Source organism: Otolemur garnettii, unplaced genomic scaffold (genome assembly GCF_000181295.1).
Source record: "Otolemur garnettii isolate 467f Iridium unplaced genomic scaffold, OtoGar3 scaffold00100, whole genome shotgun sequence".
In the NCBI taxonomy this organism is placed as follows: Eukaryota; Metazoa; Chordata; class Mammalia; order Primates; family Galagidae; genus Otolemur; species Otolemur garnettii.
In genome coordinates, this window is record NW_003852495.1 from 3,267,488 (window position 1) to 3,292,664 (window position 25,177).

Genomic DNA, 25,177 nt, shown 5'->3' on the forward strand with positions numbered 1-25,177 from the left:
AAGAAGAGAACTGAGTCCACGCTCAGCCTCTCTGCCTCCCCCAGCCCCATCCCCAACCCACCAGTGGCTCCTGCCCTGGTCAGGCACTCATGCTTTAGGATCATAGGATCACACAGGGGCCACAAGATAACGAAAGAAATAAAAGTCAAAAGAGGAGGAAGAAGAGAAGAAGGGATAATTTAGGTAGAAAAATAAATTACAGAAGAAGAAAATCTTTCCTATTTTGGAATCTCTGAGGTTACCCTTCAACTTTTTAATGTATTGATACCAAGATAGTTGCAAGGAATCATTCTAGAGAGCAATATTCAGTGTGACACAATACCACTGATGTGTAACTCTGCATCCTCAGACACCAAAATATCTTATTCTTCAAGTTAGAACGTATCACCTAACTTAGTTGACATTCCTTACACCATAGAAGACAAAAACATTACCTTTGATGCAAATCACATCCTAACATCTGCTTTGAAGTTTTATAAAGTGACTTAAAGGTGTTCTTGATAAGCTGTGAGATTACACTCATGCTGAAGCTGTCAGCCTGTTTCATTTTGTATCTACAACCTATATCCCACTAGAGATTCATTATTTAGGTTTGCAGGCTGATGTATGACAGGCCTCTGATTTCATTAATAGAAGATCCATTTAAAATAAAAAAGCGCTGAATCTGAACTCCGGAAGCGCTGGATACAAATCACGTGCCCTTCCTTCCAGTCGCTGATTGGTTAAGTCCCTCTGTCTCCCCAAGGTGAAATGGGAGACCTGATGGAGAGGGAGTCTTTCAGGTGCCCTCACTGTGGTTGCCTGTTTCCTTCTCCTGGTCCCGTTCTCATTTTCACCTCGCTTGCCCGTCTTACTCCCATTGCTAACTGCGGAACCCCAAGGGAGAAATTCCGGCCATATGTGTACCCAACCTGCAGTATCATTTGCATTGAGGGGGAAACTACAGCCAAGAGCGCCAGGTCTCCAGTGTCCTACCTCCAGCAGCGCCCTCCTCCTGGGCAGTGGCCCCTTCACAGGCACCTTGGGCACCCCCAGCATCACCCTCTTCTTGGTCCCCGCTCTCCGGGGCGGCGGCGGCGGCTCCCTCTAGGCTCCCCCTCCTCTGCCAGACCTCCCCTAGCTCCTCCTGGTCCGGAACAGCGGCCGGTTCTGGCCCCGGCCCTTCCTCCTCCCCGCCGGGCACCTGCACCGCAGGTAAAGAACCCGCGGTGCGTGCGGAATCCTGGGCGCCCTCGGCAGGGCCGCTGCCGGCGGGCTCCGCCGCACAGGCTCCGTCCTCCTCCTCTTGGGAAGAAAAGGCGGGGGTCTCGGGGAACCGTGCGCTCTCCAGAGAGGAGCACCGCGTCTCCACCGACGACAGCTGCGTGGTCACGCTCTCGTTGCAGGAGCTGTCGGCGCCCTCCAGGTCGCTCTCGCCCTCCGGCCTGGTGCTGGCCTCGCTGACACTCTCTGTTCTGGCGGGGTCACTGGGCTCCGTTTCAGAGGACACCTGGGAAGGCTCGGACCCCTGGTCCAGGGACTCAGTCTCACTGACGACTCTCCGGCTTCCCCCTGACGTGTCCGAAGTCCCCGTGTCTGCCCCACTCGTGGGCTGGTCCACCTCTTGAGAGCCACACAGTTCGGTGCTGCCCTGGTCTACACCGGGCTGAGGCTCCTGGCCACCTTCGCCTTCCTCTGGGGCTGGGCCTGAGGGTAAGGAGCTGTCTGCAAGCTCGGGGAGATTGTCTGGCTTATCCTCCGAGGAGGCTTCCTGCGCAGAGGCGTCCTCGTTCTCAGGGGCGTTGTCCTCTGGCTTGGTCTGAGATGTCAAGCTGGCATCGTCGTCAGCTCTGGATGCCCTGCTCACCATGATCAGCCCTCCTTCCTCCTCCAGAGAAGACGGGTAACCCAGGTCTTGCTGGAACTCGTGATCTTCTTCATCCGAGTCGATGTGCAGCATCGCGTTGAGTCTGGTGTCGGTGGGAAAACTACTCCTCAGTTTGGGAGATGCTCCCATGGACCTCTCGGAGCAGGGCCCTGCCCCCGGCCTGGAATGGCCGTTGTGTTCAATAGCGTCTAAATAATCATTGAGCGAATCCTGACGTCCCCTGGGAGGTGAGGCCCTTGAAGAAGTAGAAGTTAATTCCTCTGTGTCTATTTCCAGAGTGGAGCTAGTCCTGAATGAATGCTTGGGGGTCCCATCGGCAGTACTTTCCTCAGAAACTGGCCCATTAGCACACACTGGGCCGTCGTGATGGCTCCCTGGCAGGTCCTCGTCATCAGAAGGGCTTCCTAGGTCCCCATTCACAGCACTGACTCCAAGTATCGTGCCAACAGCTTCTGGAGAAGCATCTGAATGAGAAATCAGTATTTATAAAAATGAATTAGAAATAACGAATGAACTTTTTACCTATTTCTTTGCTATGAATCAGATCAAAGTATTCAGTTATCCCACTGAGCCCTCCTTATAGCACTGCTGATGGACAGAATTCACCACTTACTTCTATAACGTATGTGTGTTAGGTAGGAAATTCTCTAGCCCAAAATGCTGGCATAAGCCTAAGATAAACTTTTTGGCAAAAAGGCTTTCCTATCTTCTTAGAAAACTTCAGCTGGTAATCATTTGATGGCTATTTTATTTTCAGAACAGGACACAGATTCAGTTCTATTCAAAAGCAAACTGACAATTGAGTGAGAGTGAACAAGTTTTTCCTACAGTGATTTATTCATACAGATGTCTCTCACCTTCATGCACAGAAGATGTCACCTCCACTTTAAACTGGAGGTACCCACTCACGTGGTCAGCTGGGAGCCTTCTGCCAAGGTTGTAGCTCAACATTTGATCTCTGCAAGAGGAGAAAGAGTTCTTTCATCCTTCTTATACTGGAGGCAGCTTCACTTTCTTCCTGCAGGCCACATCCCAGGTCCTGCATACCTCTCTTAAAACCTTCAGACTTACACATAAAGAAAATAAAAGCCTCAAGGTATATTATGGTCCAATGTACTGTTATTCATTCATAAAAACTAACACTTATAAACGCCAGGATAAACGGAAATCTTGTTGCAAGGAAAATTATTACTATAATAAAAACAGAAAATCCAGTACAGCATCTGATATTTTTTAAGGATCTTGATTTGCTCGCTCACTGCTAAGGGGGTCCAGGGAAAAGTCACGTTGAAGGTCATCAGGAGTTACAAAAGGTCTTAAGCTTTAAATGTGTTTTGACTCTAGTGTAGAAGTAGTAAGGGCCTGGTTCCTTGGCGTTTGGCAAACAGAAAGCCAGTTCTCAAAGGACATTCCAGACAAGGTTTATCACCTGACAACGTGGCACAGAGGGCTATGCTCTGAAGAATAGGAGCTAGGAGTGAGGCGAGACCAGCATGAGAATACAGGTATGGACCACACACATGGAGCAGCCCCAGCTATGTGAGGGGGACAGGGCCGCTGAACTCTTCTTCCTCACTTGCAAAGTCAAGGGGCTGGTGCTGCTGGCCTCGCGACTGGGGAGCCCGCCCACCACTGATTCTCAATGTGGCTTGTGAGCAATGCTGATGGGATGGCTAGATAAGCCACTGGGGAAGGGTCGTGACTCATGCCTAGAAGTGGGCTGAAGCCGACCACGGCTGGGCCTGCCCACTTTGCTCTGCCTTGGCCCCAGGCTTGGGGCTCTAAGGAGAAATTGTCATTCTGTTTCAAGTCTATGTCTCTTTACCAAAGTCAAATGCATTTAGTTCATTTCCAGGTATGAAAGTGACTTTTATTCTGAATCAAATCACTTATTCTTATTAATTAAGTAAACTAATCAAAATGATAGCCCCAAATCCCTCCATCTCTGCTCTCATACTGCCCTCTAATGGCGATTTCCGAAGGAAAACAGTGTGGCAATCTAACATTCCCACCACTATACAGCTTAGAGCCTCTAGCCGGCTATTAATTATTAATGTTCATAACTATCTTTTGTTCTTCCCTATCTCCTTACTGTGACTTCTTTACTCACAACGTACAAAAAGCTTACAAAAGAAAAAAAGACATCAGTCACATTTTTAAGATTCTGTCAATGAATAAATTTTAGTTGCCTAAATGAATGTATATGCTTAGAAGTTTTACTATATAATATGTGCTTAGAGTCTAGGTTTTGTTTTAAATGACTCTGAAACAAGGTGGTTTTGGTTTTTTGGTATAATAAATTCCCTGGATGGGATTAATCAGGATAAGAGAGGCATCAAAACTGGACCCCAGTGGCCAGGCGTGGTGGCTCACGCCTATAATCCTAGCACTCTGGGAGGCTGCGGCAGACATGTATAATTGACCATTGTTACCATTTTAAAGTGTACAAATCAGTGGTATTAAGTACATGCATATCTCTTTTTTTTAAACCTTCCTCTCTACCTTTCCCCACTCCCTTCCCCTTCCCAGCCTCTGGTAACCACCAATCTATTTTCATTCATTTTTTTTAGCTCCCACATATGAGACAATGTGATATTTGTCTTTAAGTGCTTGGCTTATTTCACTTAACGTAATAGACACCAGTTCCAGCCATGCTGCTACAAATAACAGGATTTCGTTGTCTTTATAACCCTACAGTATTCTACTGTGTGTATGTATCACACACAGGACTGCAGACATCTCTTTGATAGTATAAGGTTTTCGTTCTTTTACATATATTCCCAGAAGTAGAATTGCTGGATCATATGGAGGTTCTTCTATTTTTGGTTTTTTGAGGACCTTCATACTGTTCTCTACAGTAGCCGCACTAATTTAGATTCCCAGCAACAGTGTGGAGGGCTCCCCTTTCCCACCTCCTCACTAGCATCTCTTACTATATATCTTTTTGATATAAGCCATTTTAACAGAGTGAGGTGATATCTCACTGTTGGTTTTGGTTTGGGGGCACTTTTATCTTTAAAAGGATTTTATTACTACTTCTGACCAGGAAGGAATGTCCTAGGACTGCCATATCTCATTTCACTTGTCTCCCTATGAACTAATCTCATCAAGATCCCTAAAGGGAAGGGCTGATTACCCGATGGCTTGTCGCTCCAGCAGCCTCTGGACTGGAATGGTGAGTTTCCCCAGGAAACGCTTGATGATAGGACGGCTCTTGGCAAACTTGTCTTTAATTTCAATTTCTAAGACATCAGTAAGAAGTGCAAAAAAGGAATATTTCTGAAAACACAAATAGATAGCATGTTGGTTCGAAAGAAGGACAAATATGATATTATATCATTTTATTTAATGATATAGGCATCAAAGAGATATATTTTAGGCAATGGCATCTCTTAAAATCTAGTGACATAGATAGTCCACATTGCTAGAAATATCTGCAGCCACCATCTTTTATTCACTTAGCTTCACTGCCATTCCCAGGGATTAAAAAGCAATAGTCGAGATCTGCACGATAAAAGAAGCTCTCCCTACATGTAACCTTCCAGGAGATGTTATCAAATATTAAGTTATGCACAATATAATTTTAGAACTCACTACATTGATTACCTCTTAATTCTTTGGCATGTAATATCTTGTAGAATGGTTTAGAATTAACTAGTATATTTGATTAACAATAATTTTAATTCCTACTGATGAAATTTTGAAGTTGGAAAGCATAGTTTTAAAATACTCCTCTACTGAGCAGTTAGAGTGGGAATATGTACAGAATTCTGTGGTTTCCCTGATAAACATGTTTTGAAAAACAGTATTTAAATGAAATTCTTATTTAAGTTTAAAAGGCACATGGGGCCTCTTCCAGGACAGAAGAGTATGAGGTTAATGCAGCCTTTGTTATTTTCATTCAGGAATGACATTGGAGAAAATTAGATTGGACCCTTGTAAAGATATAAAATGAAGACGTTTCCTCACTTTCAAACACTTTTACATACATTATCTTCCTTTTATTTTTACAAAGGTAAAATTAATTCCTTTTTAGAATGAGAGTCTCGGGGTAAGTAAATGATGGAGCCAGGAATCTAACCTAGATCATCCTACTGCTTCCTGGACAGGATCCATGCAACTACGGGGACATGGATAGTGCTAGCCAGCTTTCCACTTACATGCTCCTAAGTTTATTTAGTTTTAACAATTAAAGTTCTCCAAGGGGTCATGCAATTTGGCATTCTGCTTAATGGAAAAGCCTATGTGCTTGGAATAAAAAAGCTGAGTTTAAGCCTCACTTCTGTCTCTGAATGCCTAGTCGCATGAACACTTTAAGCTTTAATTTCTTAATCACCAAACTAGAGAGAGGATAATCTCATCCTATAAACCTCCCTTTCAGGCTTGCACTAGAGACATGGTCATAAACTTTGTAACATAAAACGTTAGGAAAATAAAGTTATTACTTGTTCATTATCATATCCTTGATGCACTGTCTAGAGCTCATAGTGAGATCTATTTTATGACCTCTAGATTTGAATGTGTTAAATTAAGTGGTATGCCTTTAAGAGTTATTTACCATTATGAGATCCTAAGTAGTTTTTAAAACCAGGTGTAAGAATACAATATTCAAGATAATGATTTACACATCCCCATAACTTCAGGAACTGCCCAGGAGAATCATCTTGCTGTGCTGGCACATCTCATATAGTCAGATCTTTTCTCTGGTGCGTTTTAGGTTCCCTGAAATATCTCTTTCCAAGTAAATATTTCTATAAATATTAGAAATATTTCATTGTTAGAGCATATTGTTATCATTAGACATTTAGCTTATGGTCTACTTAACTGTGTAACTCCTGTGCCAGTAAAAGGTTTATCCAGAAATATTCTAACACTAGTATGTGAAACACGACTCAGATCAAATGATGAGAAACAATGTCCCTTAGTGCAGTCTTTGACTTTCCTTTGCTTGCTGTTTTCCCTGAACTGTGTAGTAAGATGACTGTAGCTGTGAGGAACTTTACAGAACCATCAACACAACCTGGCTTCACTCAGGGCAGCCCCTCCTTGTGGGGCTCGTCTAATTAACGGAAATCTAGAAATTCATAAAATGTTTGCCAAAACCCATAGACAGAGAAATTCCTTTAATTTGTATGGAATGAACGCTAACACAAAATATCAAATGTTTAAATAAAAACAGGATCAGCATTACTGAATTTTCCTCTGGCCTCAGGCTCCACTCTACCAGAGCAAGGCAATGTTGCTGATCTTGTTCTTATTTAAAAGTTTGATATTTTGTTTATTGTGAATTTTTTGCATTACTTATGATTATTTAAAAAATGTTACATGTAGATATTTATTTTGATTAGTGAGTCTTTTGGTCCTTAAATTGTGCCCCTGAGGTGAGGGCCTCACTTGTCTTTCCCTAGACCTGGCTCTGAAGAGAGGAGAATAGTCCATTTTTAATGTGCCCTCTTTCCTGCAGGACCCCTCGGCACCTCAACTATCTTAAACACCCCAAACCAGCTCAGGGAAAGAGAGAAACTTGGTGGACTTCCTAGCTCTCAGGTAGAAGACCCTTGAAATCCCCCTTACCTCTCGGTGCCAAATGGGATTGGTGGTGTTACTGATGATAGTAGACCTTCTCTCCTGCCCGTGGTGGGCACAGGTGGGAAAACTGCTCTTCTTTCCTGGCTGAATGGACATCTTGAGATAAGGGTCAGGGTTGAAGAACATCCCTTTCTTTAGCCCAACTGCCCTAAGATCTTTAAAGAAAGACAGGGAGAAGGAGGGAGGGACAAGAGATAGCCGGAAAGAAGCGGGAAAAGGAACAGAAGGAGGAAGGAAGGATCCATATATCCTGGTTAGAACAAGCAGCTCAAAGACAATTTGTTCTTAAATAAACACACAGGAAGCTTTAAACAGAAACCATTCTTAAAACAATAGCAAAGTTATTCGTGCTGTGACTGCTTAGACAAATGAACACAAGTGGGTTATGGCAATAATTCCAGCAGAGGGGGGTCTCCTAACAGGCTGCACAAAAATAAAGCCAAACCATTACCACCACCTTACACCCTTCAGTTGGCTTTCTCTGGGAACCCTTTTAATTCCAACATATACATCTCCCCACCTTTCCTTACAGTAATGTAACTTAGCAAGCAAAATTTCAATGTCTTGAGACTAATCCCTAGTAAACACTTTACTGGAAAATGTGTTCCTTCATGAAAGAAAAATGAATCTTATATATATATAGAAATATATAGAAATGAGTATGAACGCATTAATTGGAGATGAAACTTTAGAGCACACACCCATTCATGTCACATTTAAAATGCCATATATATTCCATAAATGTATGAATGTTGGCGGACAAAAAGTAGACCAGAAATATTTCTAAAATGTGAATGATACCTGCTATTTTATTTATTTATTCATTTATTTATTTATTTTGAGACAGAGGCTTAAGCTGTTGCCCTGGGTAGAGTGCTGTGAGGTCACAGCTCACAGCAACCTCAAACTCCTGGGCTTCAGCGATTCTCTTGCCTCAGTCTCCCAAGTGGCTGGGATTACAGGTGTCTGCCACAACGCCCAGCTATTTTTTGTTGTTGTTGTTGTTGCAGATGTCATTGTTGTTTTAGCTAGCGCAGGCCAGGTTTGAACCCGCTTCAGTGTACGTGGCTGGCACCCTACCCACTGAGTTATGAGCATCCCCAACTAACTGCTATTTTAAGTACCTGATAAAGTAACTTAAATATTTGATGAATGTCCTATAACTCACCTTAGACTCACAAGTTGTAGTTTCACACCATATGAGCTGCTAAAAGTCCTAGCTAAAGTTCATGTAGTGTGGAGACAGATACCGTTTTAAATGGCCAAGGAGACACAAAAGTGTCAGGGAATAAAGCTAGTGGTGCTGGGACCTCAATGCCTTTCTGAGAATATCAGTTTGAATCAGGCAGGGCCGGGAGCTAATCATGGAAAATGCTGAACGATCAGTCCTGGGATTGATTCAGAAAGAAATTCTGCACACGCTTCTGAACCAAAGCCTTGCATGAAGACCCAGCTCAGTTGGAGACCAGACCTTCTATAGTGACCCTAAATTACAGGTGGTCACCAGGGCCCTCCCACACAAGCTCTTTCCTAAAACAGGTCTTAAAAGGACAGAATTGCCCGGCGGTTGCCCATGGAACCATATTCTCTAGGGAAGGTTCTCTGGAGGAGGCTCACCAGCGGCTAGCAAGAACTTGTGACCCAGATACACGTGATGAAAGTAACCCAGAAATGTCTAATGACACAAAACTGACAGTAGCTATTTAATATTTATTAATATGGCAGCAAATATTTAAAACTGCAACCAAGAGGATCTTGTGTTAAGAACACTGCATGAGATGTAGTAAGATCTTTGATCAGAAAAACAACGGGAGGAGGAGGAGACAGGAGATGCAGGAGCTAGACAAGCACTTGAGAGAAGCTGCTGTGCCATCGTCAGCCTCGCAGTGCCCCACCTTGGCACTTCATAAGCTACACAGTCGTTATTAAATACAGCATTTGCATTTTGCTCTCAATTTACTAATGCTGTGTGTTTTTACTTGGCTTTATTTAGCACAAAGAAGCTTTGGCAGGAAAGTGCAATTCACATAATTATTTTCTTGCCTTTCTTGATCATGCCGTCTTCAAACTCAAAGATAGAAGAGAGATATTCTTTAGATTTGTTTGTTTGAGATAGAGTCTCACTCTGTTGCTCTGGGTAGAGTGCAGTGGCATCATCATAGCTCACGGCAACCTCAAACCCCAGGGCTTCAAGCAATCTTCTTTGTCTCAGCCTCTTGAGTAGCTGAGACTACAGGAGCCTGCCAAGACACCCTGCTAGTTTTTCTATTTTTAGTAGCAACAGGGTCTTCCTCTTCCTCAGGCTGGTTTAAGAATTCCTAAACTCAAGGGATCTGCCTGCCTTGGCCACCTAGAGTCTAGGATTATAGGTGCAGGCCACCATGCCCAGCTGATGTTCTTTAGAGATTAAATCTATTCTAAAATAAGGAATTTCTTTGTGATAAATGAAGAGTAACATGGACAGAAATGGCTGCCATAGCATCCAAAAGAGCTAAATCATTCGTAAAAAATAATCATTTGTGCAAAAAGCATTCCATCAGAAGACTAAGTCACCGTGATGAAAGACGTCATTGTGAGACAGCCATGAGACCAAACTTTTCCACAGTGGGGCACTGTACAGATAAATCTTCATTAATATGATAAATTACCATATCTGATTATTATCTGATTATTCAGGTCCCTTTATGCATCTTAATTTTGCTCTTCTCTCTTTTATATATTTTCTTGTTCATAAATATCCATACCACAGCACATGCCAAAGAAGGGCTCAGAGTCACAAAGGTATGACATATTAAATACTCCAGTTAGAGTTAAATGATTTGTGCCCGTAATTATCCATAGATAAGAGTAGACATTTATAAGCAGCAATTCTGTGGGGCTTGCATTCTCTCGGATATTGTTATCCCCGGTCGATATGTTACAATCATACTAATTAGAATTAACATTTAGAACTGTTTTCATCTCCTAGCCATTTTTGAACACTACGTGCAACTGGCTAGCTGTATGGTAAGAAATAAAACAGATGTTAGGTAGCTAACCTTCATGTGAAAAGATCAGAGGTGAGAGATTGGAAGAAGTATTAAAAGAAGCAGCACTTGACTGTGTCCCAAAGCTTATCTTCTACTTTTCAGGAAAATGGCCTAGGATTCTTGACTTCTAGATGGCCAAAACCAATATGTAAGTATAGTGTTTGGAATGACACAGATCACTTGAAAGCACAGAGTGATAATCCTAAACTAAGACATTGGTTGCATGGTCTCCCTTTAAATATTCCGAGCTAAGGGGGTTGGCTAACTGTTCCCTCCCCATCACCAGGGGCTTCAGTTCCTGCAGCTCCCCTCACTACTGTGAAGGTCTAAAGCACAGATGGGCATGGGTGGTGCCTGTGGCTCAGTGGGTAAGGCGCGGGCCCCATATACCGAGGGTGGTGGGTTCAAACCCGGCCCTGGCCAAACTGCAATGAAAGAATAGCCGGGTGTTGTAGCGGGCGCCTGTAGTCCCAGCTACTTGGGAGGCTGAGGCAAGAGAATTGCCTGAGCCCAAGGAGTTGGAGGTTGTTATGAGTTGTGATGCCACAGCACTCTACTGAGGGTTAATAAGTGAAACTCTGTCTCAAAAAATAAATAAATACATACATACATAAGGCACAGATGGGTAGCACAAATATTTTGAGGAAACACTCATAAGGGGAGTAGGGCTGTAATATCACGGGCAGTGGTACCTTAGGTGCCCATCTAAAAATCTAAATATTTTTAAAACCCTGAGGGTACCAAACAAAATATATTTATTGGCCTACTTTGAACCTTAAGTCACCAGTTTATAACCTCTGAGATTGACCAAAGAACCAAAACGAAAAAGGATTTCATATTAAGCAAACTCCTGGGGGGTTGGTGGTGGTGAGGAACGTGCAAAGACAAAGATCCTCCGTAGGCTGTGGCCAGCAGTGAGCAGTGGTGAGTGCACACTTGGATCATACGTGGTGATCACACACTGGGAAATTGTCTGTGTCAAGGTCAGGTCTCCTAACTCTCACTCCCGAGAACATCCATTTTCATTCCTTTTTTTTGCAATCAAGAAAACTGGGTCTAATTTAAATTTCAGAAGCACTACATCTATTAAAAAAATGAAAACAAAACATCTATAGTAGCAGATACCTGTTAGATCTTATTTTGTATGTATGGCAATGCACTTGTCTATTTTAAATGCCTATTTCAAATATTGATTTTCTTAGAGTATTCTTGACTTTATGACTACCAATTCATTTTTTTAAATCAGTGATGTTCAAATTTGACAGTGTTTGACAGTGACCTATGTGTGAAATATGTTTAACATTGCAACCCAGTACAAGCATACGTAGTCATGCTTATTTTTGTGTATATAAATTTTCTGTTTGTATAAATTTTCTGCTTTACCAAAAAGATTTCCCTTTGGTGATAAACTCTGATATTATTCTATTCATTTTGTGAAATTATTGGTTTCAACTAAATCAAACTTACAAACTACAAATGAGTCCCAACTCATAACCTGAAAATCAGTGTTTTAATTGTATGATAAACACACAAAAATGTGAATATTTTACTAACTATAAAACAAGCAAATATACTCCATTTTCCAGTTTTTGTGTATTCCTCCACAGAAAAAGAAGCATATTTTTTTTTGCCACTAATCTTCAAATTTTTCCTTTCTGTAGCTAAGATAAACATAAATTACTTTTAATCAAATCTCCTCAGTGAGACTAGCCTGTTATATTATGGGGTTTTTTTTTTTAAAGGAACTAAAATAGCTATATAGTTTTTTTTTAATCACCAGAAAACTTGGCAGAAGAAATAATTTCTGATTTTACATTAATAATCTAATTTTATCATAGTAAGAGATATACTTGACTTTCCAAAAGAATAAACTGGTTCATACATCATATATCAAAGTCTGCAGAAAGAAGTGACTATTCATCCCCTTGAAATGATACACTTTCAAACCGGAGGCCACATTTGAAGACATTCTTACCTGACAATGTAAAGCTAACAAGTTTCCGAGAATGTAGGTTTCCTGAAGCACCTCCTTCCATACCTTCTGCCCCCATCTGAAGAGAGAAAACAGATTTTTCTAGGGAGCCACTTATATTTCCAAATATAATTTTTGTATCAAATAAGTATTGTAGCATATATCCTTTCTTTTTTTTCTTTCTTTTTTTGAGACAAAGTCTCACTTTGCCACCCTCTGTAGAGTACTGTGGTATCATAGTTCACAGCAACCTCAAACTCTTGGGCTCAAGCAATTCTCTTGCCTCAGCCTCCCTAATAGCTGGGACAACAGGTGCCTGCCATAACACTCAGCTATTTTGTTGTTGTGGTTGTTGCTTGTTTGTTTAGCAGGCCCAGGCTGGGTTCAAACCCACCAGATCCGGTGTATGTGGCCGGTGCCCTACCCACTGAGCTCTGGATGCCGAGCCAGCCTATATTCCTTCATTTCCAAACCTTCGTAAAGAGGAACAAACACCGATTCTCAGAGGCAAGAGAGAGGATCCTTCTTAAATTTAATCTTTACCCAAAATAAAAAATACGTAAGTTTTGAAATTCCCTATGAACATGAATCAATTAATGTACTTTACGTCTTTTCCCTCTTGATAAGAATACAGATGATATGAAGTACACGTACTTACATTACTATTACTGTATTAAACATTCTCTTTAGTCAAAAGCCAAACATCAAATTTGATCAGCTTTAATAGGAAAACATAGAATAAAGAATCGATTTGTATCAGATTCATCCATACAAACAGAATTATTGTGTTGTCAGATATTTCTGAGTCCAGTGGGGGTCCTGGCTCCCTTGTTCTGCTGTGCTGCAGGCACATGGCATGTGCAGTCACACGTGTAATCGGCAATAGTAAGAATCCGCAGTGCTATCGTGCTGATAACTTTTCTAAAAGCTTTTGAATTTAAAGCCCACTAATTTATAGCCCACATAGCATATTTTGACCTTTTGTTCAATTTATGTACAATTAGTGCATAATTTATGGTACATTAGGAAGAAAAACCTTCATGATCCCCAGAAAACAAAGTCCACAACCTTTAGGAGACAGAATTGAAAGGATATATTCTGAATAACTAGGAAATAGGAACGACATTTTAATTCTAAAGTTTAAATTAAACTTTTCTTACAAAGATTTTTGTGTATGTGAGACGAAACTTTAGTCAGGCTCTTTTTGAGCCCTCTCCCCAACCAGGCCTGACCTTGGACTTATATCTAAGCAGAGTTTTAGTTTTGGCAAAAACCCTGCTAAGTCAGTTTGGAGAGAATTCTCATCCTCAATATATGATCAGCCTCAATATCAGGCCAAATTCTTCAGCCTCTTCCATCCCCAGGTGATATCTGCTGACTCTGACCTGCCTTCAGCAAGATCCCATTAGGTCAGTTTAGCAAGAATCACCCTGATCACTTAGTAAGTTTTCATCCACTGACCCTCCCTCAGCCCAGCTCTTCGGCTATAAATCCCCACTTTCCTTTGTTATATTCAGAATTGAGCCAGTTCACTATTGAGGACTCTCCTCCTCTATTGCAATAGTTACTGATTAAATTCTGCTTTTATTGCTTTCACTATTGCCTAATCTGGTTTTCTCTGACATTGTCTCCCCCTTATCTTTGCAGCACTCCCTACACCCCTGGTGAAAATCGCCTACCACCAGGAGATTATAAGCCATCACCAATCTAAGCAAAGTTGAGAAATTTCACTCAAATTTTAAAATACAAATTTCTGCTGTCTTTGCTGTAATTCCCATGCCTCGGTCAAGGCTATTTTGTGTGGCATTTAGCTGACTCCTGATTGTTCCACGTGTTGTCTACAATATGCCAGGGTGTCACCCAGGCTCCTTTATTTCCCTTCACCCAGAGAACTGAATCTTTGAAGACCATGGAACTGGGTCTCAACAAACACATGTGGCTTATCATATTATTAATCTATTCTTCCTCTGACTCACCATTCCCAAATTAGCTGGGGCAAAAGCAGCAGTGAACCGGCCAGGTAACTGATGGCTGTGACTATCTCAGCCTGCGTTCACCACTCATGACTCTGGACTACAGTAAGATACTGCAAGTGGACAACGGAGACACACACTCAGCAACCTGCCCCTCCTTCAGTATCTCAGCATAGAAAGATGCCCAAGAAGCGTGGCTGCCCCTAAAATGAACCACACTGCCCAGTAAGATGAGCCACCCTCCAAAACATGCCATCTCTGCCTGCTATGGATACTTGTGCTATGTGAGTTATAAATGAGACTAAAAAGATTCATAATCTATTTAAAGCCTATTTAAAACATTATCAGAAATTATGAGAAACAAAAGAAAATGTGCTCTAATTCTCACTTTTCAAAAGTAATTCACCATTTGACCAAAGGCTAACCTGAAACACACTTCTCAAAGAGTTCACAGAAAAACAGTGCCCTGCACAGCGAATCTGGCAATATGCTCCTCTGAAAAAATACTGAAAAAATTCAATTTTACCATTCATTACAATGAAACCAGGAAAGACCAGACATTACCATGAGATATGGGGACGTTAGTGATAATAAACACATCTGCACTCAGTGTTTAGAGAGAGGTTTTTAAATAAACTCACTCCACAGACTCATTCCAGGAAAACCCAAAAGCAACAATGTCAACCAAGTACTGAAACAATACGTGGTAGTGAGTGATGGCCGCTTTAATCTCTCCCTGAAGCCAAAGGATTTCCTGTTCCAAGTGTCTGAGACACATACTGCTGTGTACTCTGATGAATGACAATGACGTCAAAATACAAATGACAGAGAAGGTACAATTTTTTTTTTGTTCTTGATTCATTGTAAAAGGATAGTGAGAAGGAGAACACATGATTAGGCTGGAAGTTCATTTCCTTCTATGGGCAGTTTGCCAGTTACTTCTTCCAGGCCTATTCTTTGATTTGGTAGTGGTATATAACCCTACTAGGTGGGCTTTGTGAATATCAATGTTATCAATTAGTAGTGATAACTAAACCCTTGTCATATTCCTAGGTGCCCATCATGCTAGTATAGAAATATAATGCTCACCCCCAAATGAGGTGCCATTGGGGCAAAGCCTTTTTGTTTTGGATATAGACCAAACTGTCTCCATCTTGGTCAGAAATCAATTAACCTCCAATCCCACTAGTCAGTCTTTGAACCAAAATGTGCTATTCTGATTGCCAGTGTGTGTCTATGATGCTTTTAAGGTGCTCTAAAGCCTGTCTACAGTGAACTAACTATCCCCAAACTATCCACAGGCTTTGACAGAATGATCTCAATACAACATCAAAGGAAGTAAATCAATGTTGTCCAGATTGTAAACGCTCACTGCCTTCAATATCTGGATACTGAAACTGCTCAAGTCTAAAAAAGTCTGAGTCCAGAAATGTTTAATCATGTTTGGAAGTGCTGGTCTAATTTCATACACAATGGGTAAACAGCCTCACTCTTCTAGTTTTGTAACATGTCTTTTTAGAATATTAACTAGAGCAAAGTCCATTCCAGAGCTTACGAGTGTGACATGGCAGATACGATAATTAACAATTATTACTCTCTTGGTGATCTTCAAAGTCTCAGATAGTAACTATGGGCTAATCTTTTATATCCTATACTATGTTTACCGCAATGAGAACTGCCATATAATTTTAATGTGAGCAGAGTGCTTAGATGTTGAGGACTCTGCACACACTGTTCCTCTGCCTGAAGTGCTCCTCCTGCCCCTTCGCCTGTGTAATTTCTGTTCATCCTTAAGACTGTCCTTCTGACATGCTCTCTTCAGGAACGTCTTCCTGATCAGGACAAAACCTACTATGTAGTGCATGCTCTCCCAGCCCCATTCACTCCCCCCATACGATTATTACCCAAATAAATACAATTTGACTGATGTCTCTCACTCCACCACACCAGTGACATTAATGATTATCTTTTCCTCAGCATTTCACCTATAGCAGTGGCACAATGTCTAGCACTTAGCAGGCATCTAATGAATGATTGTTCCAATGAATAAATGAAAGGGAAAGAGAGCTTGATAGAGGCACAGGTGCCATCAGAGACAACAGAGGGTGAGCCTGACAATGTCAAACTGTCATTTGCAGAGATTGCTCTCTGAATTTCAGCCTGACCACTTACCCCACTTACTGTTCCCCAAACTGCATGTATTTATAAATATTTATCTACACACACACACACACACACACACACACAGATTCTATGTTATGGGAGTCAGTATGTTTTTACTATATTTGCCTGACCTTAATGGGTTAATAAAAACTGCAATGATTTATATCTCTAGATTCTAAAATCACCCCAAACCACCTGATTCAAACCACCTATGTACAGTGGAACCATATATTATGAGACTGTTAGATTCTGAAGTTGGTCTATTGATTTTAAAAAAAAATCATAAAATGGTGAAAAGTAATCCTTAAAAAAGTATCACACTGGAAATGGACATGCTTTCTTTCGAAAGTCCAACACAACCAGTTTCCTCTGAAAGTAAATTAGATATCTGTTTCTCCAACTGAGAGACTGATAAACTGGTTTCCATTGAGTAGCCCTGTTTTACTAAAAGTATGCACCGTACCTTTGGGCACTAGACCCCAACTCAGCATTGAGAAGGGTCAGGGCTAAGACCTCCTGAGGAAAGAGTGCATTTATGACTCCCAGCTCACACCCTTTCTGGGGCAAAAGCTCCTTGAGTTGACCGGCAGGTAGAATCGCCCACTATTAAAATGGGTAAAATTCACATTAAGATGCAACACTACTGCTTCCTCCTGACCGGCCACCCAGACTAAGTTTAAAACCTTCCATGATGGGCACTTGCTCTTGGCTTTAGGAGTGGGCTCCCTGAAGAGCTGACTCTGCACAGAACTGTTATAAATCAAATCATACTTTTCCACGGATTTGGACCAGCGATTCGGTGTTGCCAGCCTCGTAAGTTATTTCCTTTCCTAAAACAGCACCCACGCTGTTTAAATGTGTTTCCTTTTTCATTGTTTCTCATAATGCTGTCAGGCCTGCATGGGCAAAAATAGAAATCGCGTCTCTGCATGGGTCTCAGGAGGAAGCTGGCACTCACCATCACAGCGGGGTTCTTCACCGTGATGCAGGGGGTCGTGGCTCGCAGGGCTCCACTAATGCCGTGGTAGTATTTAAAACAGATTTTTATCTCCGCTGTAAAGCAATTAGAGAAAAACAACAACTTACACACTGAAACAACTCACTTAGGGATCCGCTGAAGAGCTCCACCCTACAACGTCTCAGGCAATCCTACTCATTACTCTTTGAATGGACCCTTCTTTCCTAATCAGAGGCAATAGATTATACCAATTCCAATTATACCAATTGATGTGTGTCTCTGAAACTTCCTAAAACCATAGACATATCAGAAAATGATGCATGAAAACAACACACCAAAAATAGAAATAGTTTGCTGAGGTGTTCCAGGATGTGCCAGACACAACCTTACGTCTCTCGTCTGTGTGGTTATTTAACCCTCACGTCACCCTTGGGAGGCAGAATCTCGTCCCCATATTACAGATGAGATGTTGAGGTTTGGCAGGTCAAACAGACAGGGAATGAGAGAACGAGGACTCAAACCCAACCTCACTCATAACCTCTAGGATATACACAGACCACAGTTTGTTGTGAATGGAAGTAGGGAAAATACAGTCTAACAGAGCATGGAAGTATGCGGGAACAGGTTCTCTAGTGACAGGGTCTGGAAATCTCTATTACCTGAATTTTCCAAGTTACTTAAACACATCCATGGACAGGGATCATATCTAGGAATAACTGATATCTATATATATTTTTTTCTTTCTATATATATATCTTGTAGCACTTGAGAATCCATACATTTCATAACATGTTCTGATTATTTTAGCTTAATAGCAATATAAATGCCAAGTGTGGTTTTTGGAAACTAACTACAATTCCAAAGCATATGAAGCTGAAGTGTGTCAAAGATAAACCGACACTCTCTGGAATTCCTCTGTCCACAGAGCATCTGAGTCAGTGAAGTGTCACTGCAAGCCACAGTTTCCCAGGGCTTGTTCTGTATAGGTAGTGATGCTGATGGGCCCCTGAGGCAGCGTCCTGAGCTCCAGGAGGGAGCTCCTCTCTCAGCTGAGTTACCTGGATTATTAATGGGGGAGGGAGGTGTTCTATGTATTTCCCCACAGATGGTAATCTTCCCCTGACTTTCTGACTATATTGAACAGCCTCCTATGGAGTATTTGGTTTCTTTATTCTAAGAGAAAGATACAGTAACTACAGAAAAATCCTGTTCCAGGAGGAAGGATCATTATAAGAGGGCCACTGCATTCTTCCTATCAAGGACCAAAGACTGCATCTCAAAAAAAGTTCTGTCATGGGGTAAAACATTGAGACCTTCCTGTATGTCCACTAAGGTCTACCCAATAACTCATAATTTAATTAGCATCACCAGGCAAAAGATTTTTACTATGTACCCACCACAATACATGGCCAGCACTGTGCCAGACAGTGCAAGGGAATCAGGAAAGGTTTCCAGTCTGCAGGTGTTTCATGGTATAGCTGCTGAGAGGACATCACAGGCACAACAAAGTACAAGACAAACACTAAAAAGATAGAGCACCAGGTAGAAAAGCACAGAGACCCAGAGGGTTAGCGGGGTCCGGATGGAGTTGGAAAGGCATCATGGAACAAGAAGGTCTTACGGATGAGGTTAGGGAGGGTGGTAGGGGGGAGGAGGAGGAAAGACAGGGAGGCAGGAACGAGCACACTGAGTTTTAGGAACAGTGAGATGACAGAGGCAGGGAGCCTAGCTCGACTATTCTTTTGCATGTTCATGGATTTCATGAACACTAACACAGGGGTTGGGTTATTTCTGATAGTAATAGGTGCATAGATCTAAGCAAACCACCCTCCCACTGGCTTTCTTCCAAGACCAAAAGCACACAGTCCACAAGTACAAACCGAAGCAGAGAGCACAAGGACTCTCAAAACAGAACGAAGCTCGGTGACATCCGTGAAGATTGAACTCTGTGGGCATGACCTCATAGTATCACTCTCTGAACGCTGGGGAACCAGCAGTCCCTGATTCTGCCGCCAGCAGCACCTCACCTCATCAAAATCAATGGTGAGTGAGTAAGCAGTCGCTTTTTAATCAAGAGAAGTACATTATTATAAGATATCTTCCTCTAACTCCTTCGTAAGTTAGGATTCCTTTGCTGTTTTCTGATGCTTTTGATAGTTAGCAGGTAACAGACTGAGACCAAACAATAATGGTTCCTGCTTATTTTCATTTGGAGGATGTCAATAACCAGGCCTGCTTTGCCAGCTGACCCATGCGAGGAGTTATTTTGTTCCTTGATATAACAAAAATCTCCAATTCAGGCAGCCAAATAGAATTCCTGAAACTACACATGTATGATTAATTTATTCTGAATTTCATAAAAACAAATTTTGTGTGCAATATTACAAAAAGCTCTGCAGAGCTATGCTGCAGAAGTGCAAAGCCAGTTACACACATCACCCACTACAAAACCACAGAGAAAAACTGTCCTGGACAGAACCGGGAGTTGTCTGCACCTGGATGGAAGACCAGCCGGCTCTTTGAATAGGACAGCAGTGCAGATTCCTGCCCCTCCGAATATAGGAATGCTCCATTCCAAGTGGGAGTTTTCAACTACAAATATTACTTAGTGTTTCAGGAGATCATGAAAAATTTTAAAAAGCATAACTTTTTAAACTTAAATTGAAAAATGCAGCTCTCTCTCTAACTCGGGGGGACTTTGCTCTGAGCAAGGGAGAGAAGTGCACTGTGATTAATGTGCTTGGATAGCTTGGTCATTCGAAGAGGGATCTGAAAAGAATATTCAAATGTGTAGAAGAGGGGTGTTGGTGCCCAGGTATCCGGGCTTCTATTGCAGCTACCATGTGTAACTTCTAACTGCAAGAGGAAAAAAAAAAGCTATTCCTGAGAAACAGATCCAAGGGCAGGTGGAAACCAGCACAGGCCTGGTGACTGAGCCTCCCATGAGGGAGGAGCCCAGCTCTCAAGCCAGGGAGATAAAGGATACAGAGCAAGGAGCAATGAGTGATCCCATCTTCCCTAGATGGTATGGCAGGGAACATCTTAGATTATAAATGCCTATGTGTGCCTCTGTGTGTGTGTGTGTGTGAGAGAGAGAGAGAGAGAGAGAGATCAGAAGGGCAAGGCCGTCCTGGCTGATTAAGTTATATGGACCTGCTGTTGGCTGAGCACAGGAGTGACATCTTCTCCTCCTGAGGTCTCTACAGAATAGCCCGAAGCCAGCCATGGGTCGTGGAAATACACTGGCCCCTCTCAATAATCTTCAGGATACTCAAAAATAAAGATTCCATGTGCTCTGTTTAAGTGCTTTACAAGACATAGAAGCCTCTTTACTTTTTTTAGCCTATTAACTTTCACAAACACAAATGAAGACACCTCCAGGGCAGTACTTTGCCTGCCCCTCCTCCCCCACGGAAAAAGGAGCAGGGTGTGATCTTTCACGAGACATTGTTGCTGTGGACTCACCACAGGGGAGCCTCGGGAGGCAGAAGGGACACTGAACAGTGTTTAGTAACTTAAACCTGTTCTCAAAGAAAAGTGTGCCTGACAGTGTGTGATTCTGACTTTGTGTATTAAAGCAATTACTCTGCTACCCATGTAAAAGAAGAATATATTTCTGGGTTTGGATATGGATAAAATTTTTCCAGATAGATAACTTGATACTGGTAACACTGGTTGCCTTCAGGGTGGCACAAAGTTGGGAAGACACGTACTCTCTTTCTGTATCTTTTTAACATTATACTGTTTTCATATATTACCTATTCAAAATTATTTTTTAAAGCAATCTCAATTCAGATTAATCCTAGGCATTTATATAAGGGTGCATTTCAAGCTCTCTCTCTCTGAAGAAAAGTTCTTCAGACCACTCCCTGTAAGAAATGGTTTTGCCTCAAAGACCGGGCTCTGGTCCATCACTTTAAATAGTGACAAGATTCAGGGAGGCAGTAGTTAACAGCTTGTTTCTATTTAGAAAGTCTGGATTTTTCCCAAGTTTCTAGAAGTTGAATATTTTGAACCATAAAGATAGATGGAATATAAATGTCCTTCTTCCTTTAATCATCTCTGTTTCACTTAAATAGTAGAATAATCTTTTAAAAAATCAAGCTAATTGCAGTTTATTCTAAAACATGATTTTAAGCATTGCTCTGTTTTTTTTTTTAAATTAAACTCTTAATATTACGGTTTCTATTTGCAGCTCTTTCATTCAGAGGACACGAATTGTGAAAAAGTAAAACACATTTTAAACCTCATGCTTTTGAGGAAATTTGTCCACATTCCCTGTGACATGCTCACTTTATATAGGTGACTAGAAGTTGTGTTCTCTTTAACAAGGGCTAATGGAGCCTGAAATAGCCAGCCTTTCCTTTGCTAAAGGTAGAAAAACAATCATGAAAATAAAAGAACCAGTGTAAATGTGGCAGGAACTTAACAAGACTAGAAAACTAGCTGAACCCAAAATATAAAGTATAAGGATGAAGAAGGAAAAGCATCTCTATTCAAGGGGCAAAAAGACTCTTCTGATGTTAGTGGGAAGGGGCTTGAGAATAGTGAAGGTTAGAGTCAGGGATTTCATAGTAAAAATAAAAGCGTGAGGACACCCTGTCTCCCCCAAATAAAAAGCCATATCAAGACTGATAAAAGTTAAAGTTTTAAAGACTGATTTTGGCAAGGCACCAACCTGAGTGCCACTCAGAGATGAGACTGTCTCTCCCATTTGCCATTCGTACTTCTAATATTGTTTTCTAATCCTATATCTACTTACTAGGACTGAAACTTGCAAATATGTGAAATTCTGATATAATTTATACAAATATCAATGTTTTGCTATTTTCCTTAATCATAACAAAGCAATTCAGTGCATAATAATGTAGACTAAAGTTTACTATTTCTAAGCTCACTCATTGATCCCAGATGTAGTGAGTGCTTAGAATAATACTGTACACAAAGTTGACATTCAGTACACATTTCATGATAGAAGAGATGGATGGGGGCGGCACCTGTGGCTCAGTGAGTAGGGCGCTAGCCCCATATACTGAGGATGGTGGGTTCGAACCCAGCCCTGGCCAAACTGCAACAAAAAAATAGCTGGGCATTGTGCTGGGAGCCTGTAGTCCCAGTTACTCGGGAGGCTGAGGCAAGGGAATTGCCTAAGCCCAAGAGCTGGAGGTTGCTGTGAGCTGTGACGCCACGGCACTCTACCAAGGGTGACAAAAAGCACATATAAATGAACGAATGACTATGATTTATGAAGGACTACATAGAGTAAAATAGATACCTTGACACACCAAGATAACTTTTGAAACCTCCTCAATTTGAACACTCACTAATTCATACTGTGCAGATATCTCATTTAGCTTCTCTGAGCGTAAGCTCACTTGAAAAATAGTTGACCATCTCGGGACAAGTAAGTACAGATGAAGCTGATCCTTCTCTCAAATGCCTAGGAAGGTCACCTACCCACACTTATACCTATCTTTGTTCTTTGAACTCATTCAAGTAGGGCTAGTAACAAGGTAAGTCTGAGCCACCTGCCTCTTCTGAGGATTTACAAATAAGCCAAAGCCATCTTACTTTTGCAAATAGCCAAGATAGAGCTCAAATCCAGGTTTGCCCTGGAATATGGATAGATCAATTTTCAGAGAATTTTACTTTGTTTGGACTTCTGATGAGCTAACAATTAACAAATTTTCTTTGTAAAGATAAAAGTTAAAGTTTTAAAGACTGTATGTTTTCAATGTCAGAAGTGGAAATGTGTTAGGAGCTGTCTAACCACCCCCACCCCCAATTTTTTTTAAAGTTCCACACCATCAGCTCCAGAGAGTCAAACAAAATTTCTGGATGCTGTGAAGTCCCCTTAAGAATGCTCTAGCCAGACATTGGGCTTAAAACAAAGGAACAGAAACAAACCAACAAAGAAAGAAAACCATGGCTTTATTTCTAAGCATTGATACAGACATCACTTTTTTTTTCTTATATTGCAAGAGTAGGGATGTATATTTGGAGGACACATTCTGATTTATGAAGATAGACATATTCTGAATTCCCACCAACTGCCCTGAACTTTAACTTAGACTACCTTTCTGACTCCTTAAAAAATACGTCACTGAATATTTCCAGTTTTATCATTACACTACATAACACTCCCAATTTTATGTGTGAAGAATTAAGGTGGAAATCCTAAATTAAAGGAGCAAAGAAAAAGGGAAAAAGCCTACTCTTTTCTTCATTCCAAAATCCTCACTTCAATGTTAAGCTAGTATTCTATTAAATACTAGAGAGAGATGTGGAGAAATCATTTATCAAGACAGAGATATTTACAACAGCTTAATCAGCCAGTACACTGTGAATCTCAAACACAGTGGGGGGGGGGCAGGAAAAAAATCAATCAGAGCAAATGGACACTCTGTAAATGGTTTTTTCCCCCCTCACATAATATTCCAAATTATAGAAGCATATGATACTGACTAATGCCCATCAATTGAGGAATGGATTAACAAACTGTGGTATGTGTATGCCACAAAATACTATTCAGCCATAAAAAATATGGGGACTTCACATCTTTTGTATTAACCTAGGTAGAGTTTAAACACGTTCTGTTTAGTAAAGTATCATAAGAATGGAAAAACAAGTATCCAATGTACTCAATACTAATATGAAGCCAATAGACAATCTAAAACACATCCACATAAGAGAAAAATTCAGTTCAATTCAAGTTGGGGGTAGGGGAATGAGGGAGAAGAGAGAGGGGAGGAGGGAGAGAGATTGGCGTGCCCCCCACACAATAGGCGCAATGGAAGGGTATATGGCACACCTCTTGGATACGGGATAAGAGAGACTCTATGTAGTAAATGCAAGCATTGTAACCTCATTGTTTGTAGCCTCATATTAATTTGAAATTAAAAAGCTTTTATGTTAAGGTTTAATAAGTACAATCCTTGAGTATTAGTATCCACACACTCTCTCTTGTATTAGATCTTTTGCATATAGGAATCTTAATGCTCACATAGAGCTCAACAACACAGAAACACTTTAAACCACTCATTTTTCTCTACATTAAAAAAAATAAATTCTATAAATGTAGAAGTTAACCTGGACCAATTAGTAAATCACTTATTCATCCATCAATCTTTCTAGTCCACAAAAATGGACTGAGTGTTGATATTATTAGTGGCAAATGCAAATAATCTGCCCCACCCAAAATAAAGAGATGAGATATTTCTGTGAAACAAGTACTACATACAAGCATTTGAATTCACAGATAGATATCACAATGGGTTAACAGGGCAATGGTTGAGTTATCTGCAGCCAACTTCTCATTCCTGGTGAGCTGACTTTCATAACGATATGCCCAGATTATCTTCATCAACATTTTGTAAATACTGGGACTCAAATGCAAAGTTGTTATGTTGGTGGCAAAAATAATAATGAAGTATTCTCAAGACCAATAAAATTTGTAAATTAACTTAAATCTTGAATTATTCCTTTTGCTTCCTGAAATTAATATAAATATTACAAATGTAAATATAAAGGTATATGAAAATATGTAATGATTAAAATACCCATACATAATTTATACCATACATTCATAAGGTATATATTAATATATGTGCTGTATATTTTGATATT

At 41.0% G+C, this 25,177-nt stretch overlaps 1 protein-coding gene across 2 annotated transcripts in view; it reads right to left on the reverse strand.

Moving 5' to 3' along the window:
- Nucleotides 1-17,594, reverse strand: part of HECW2 (HECT, C2 and WW domain containing E3 ubiquitin protein ligase 2) — a 130,170-nt gene extending 112,576 nt beyond the window's left edge. The window contains exons 1-6 of one of the 2 annotated variants that reach the window (XM_023516936.1): nt 17,552-17,594; nt 12,461-12,536; nt 7,442-7,611; nt 5,004-5,146; nt 2,725-2,825; nt 976-2,331 (exon numbers count right to left, since the gene is read on the reverse strand). In XM_023516936.1, coding sequence (XP_023372704.1) covers nt 976-2,331; nt 2,725-2,825; nt 5,004-5,146; nt 7,442-7,611; nt 12,461-12,536; nt 17,552-17,554 — 1,849 coding nt within the window. In that variant the 5' untranslated portion in view covers nt 17,555-17,594. Of the gene's footprint in view, nt 1-975; nt 2,332-2,724; nt 2,893-5,003; nt 5,147-7,441; nt 7,612-12,460; nt 12,537-17,551 lie in introns of those variants that run through there. The other variant, XM_023516935.1, reaches the window with a different exon arrangement.
- Between the last annotated feature and the right edge of the window lie 7,583 nt (nt 17,595-25,177).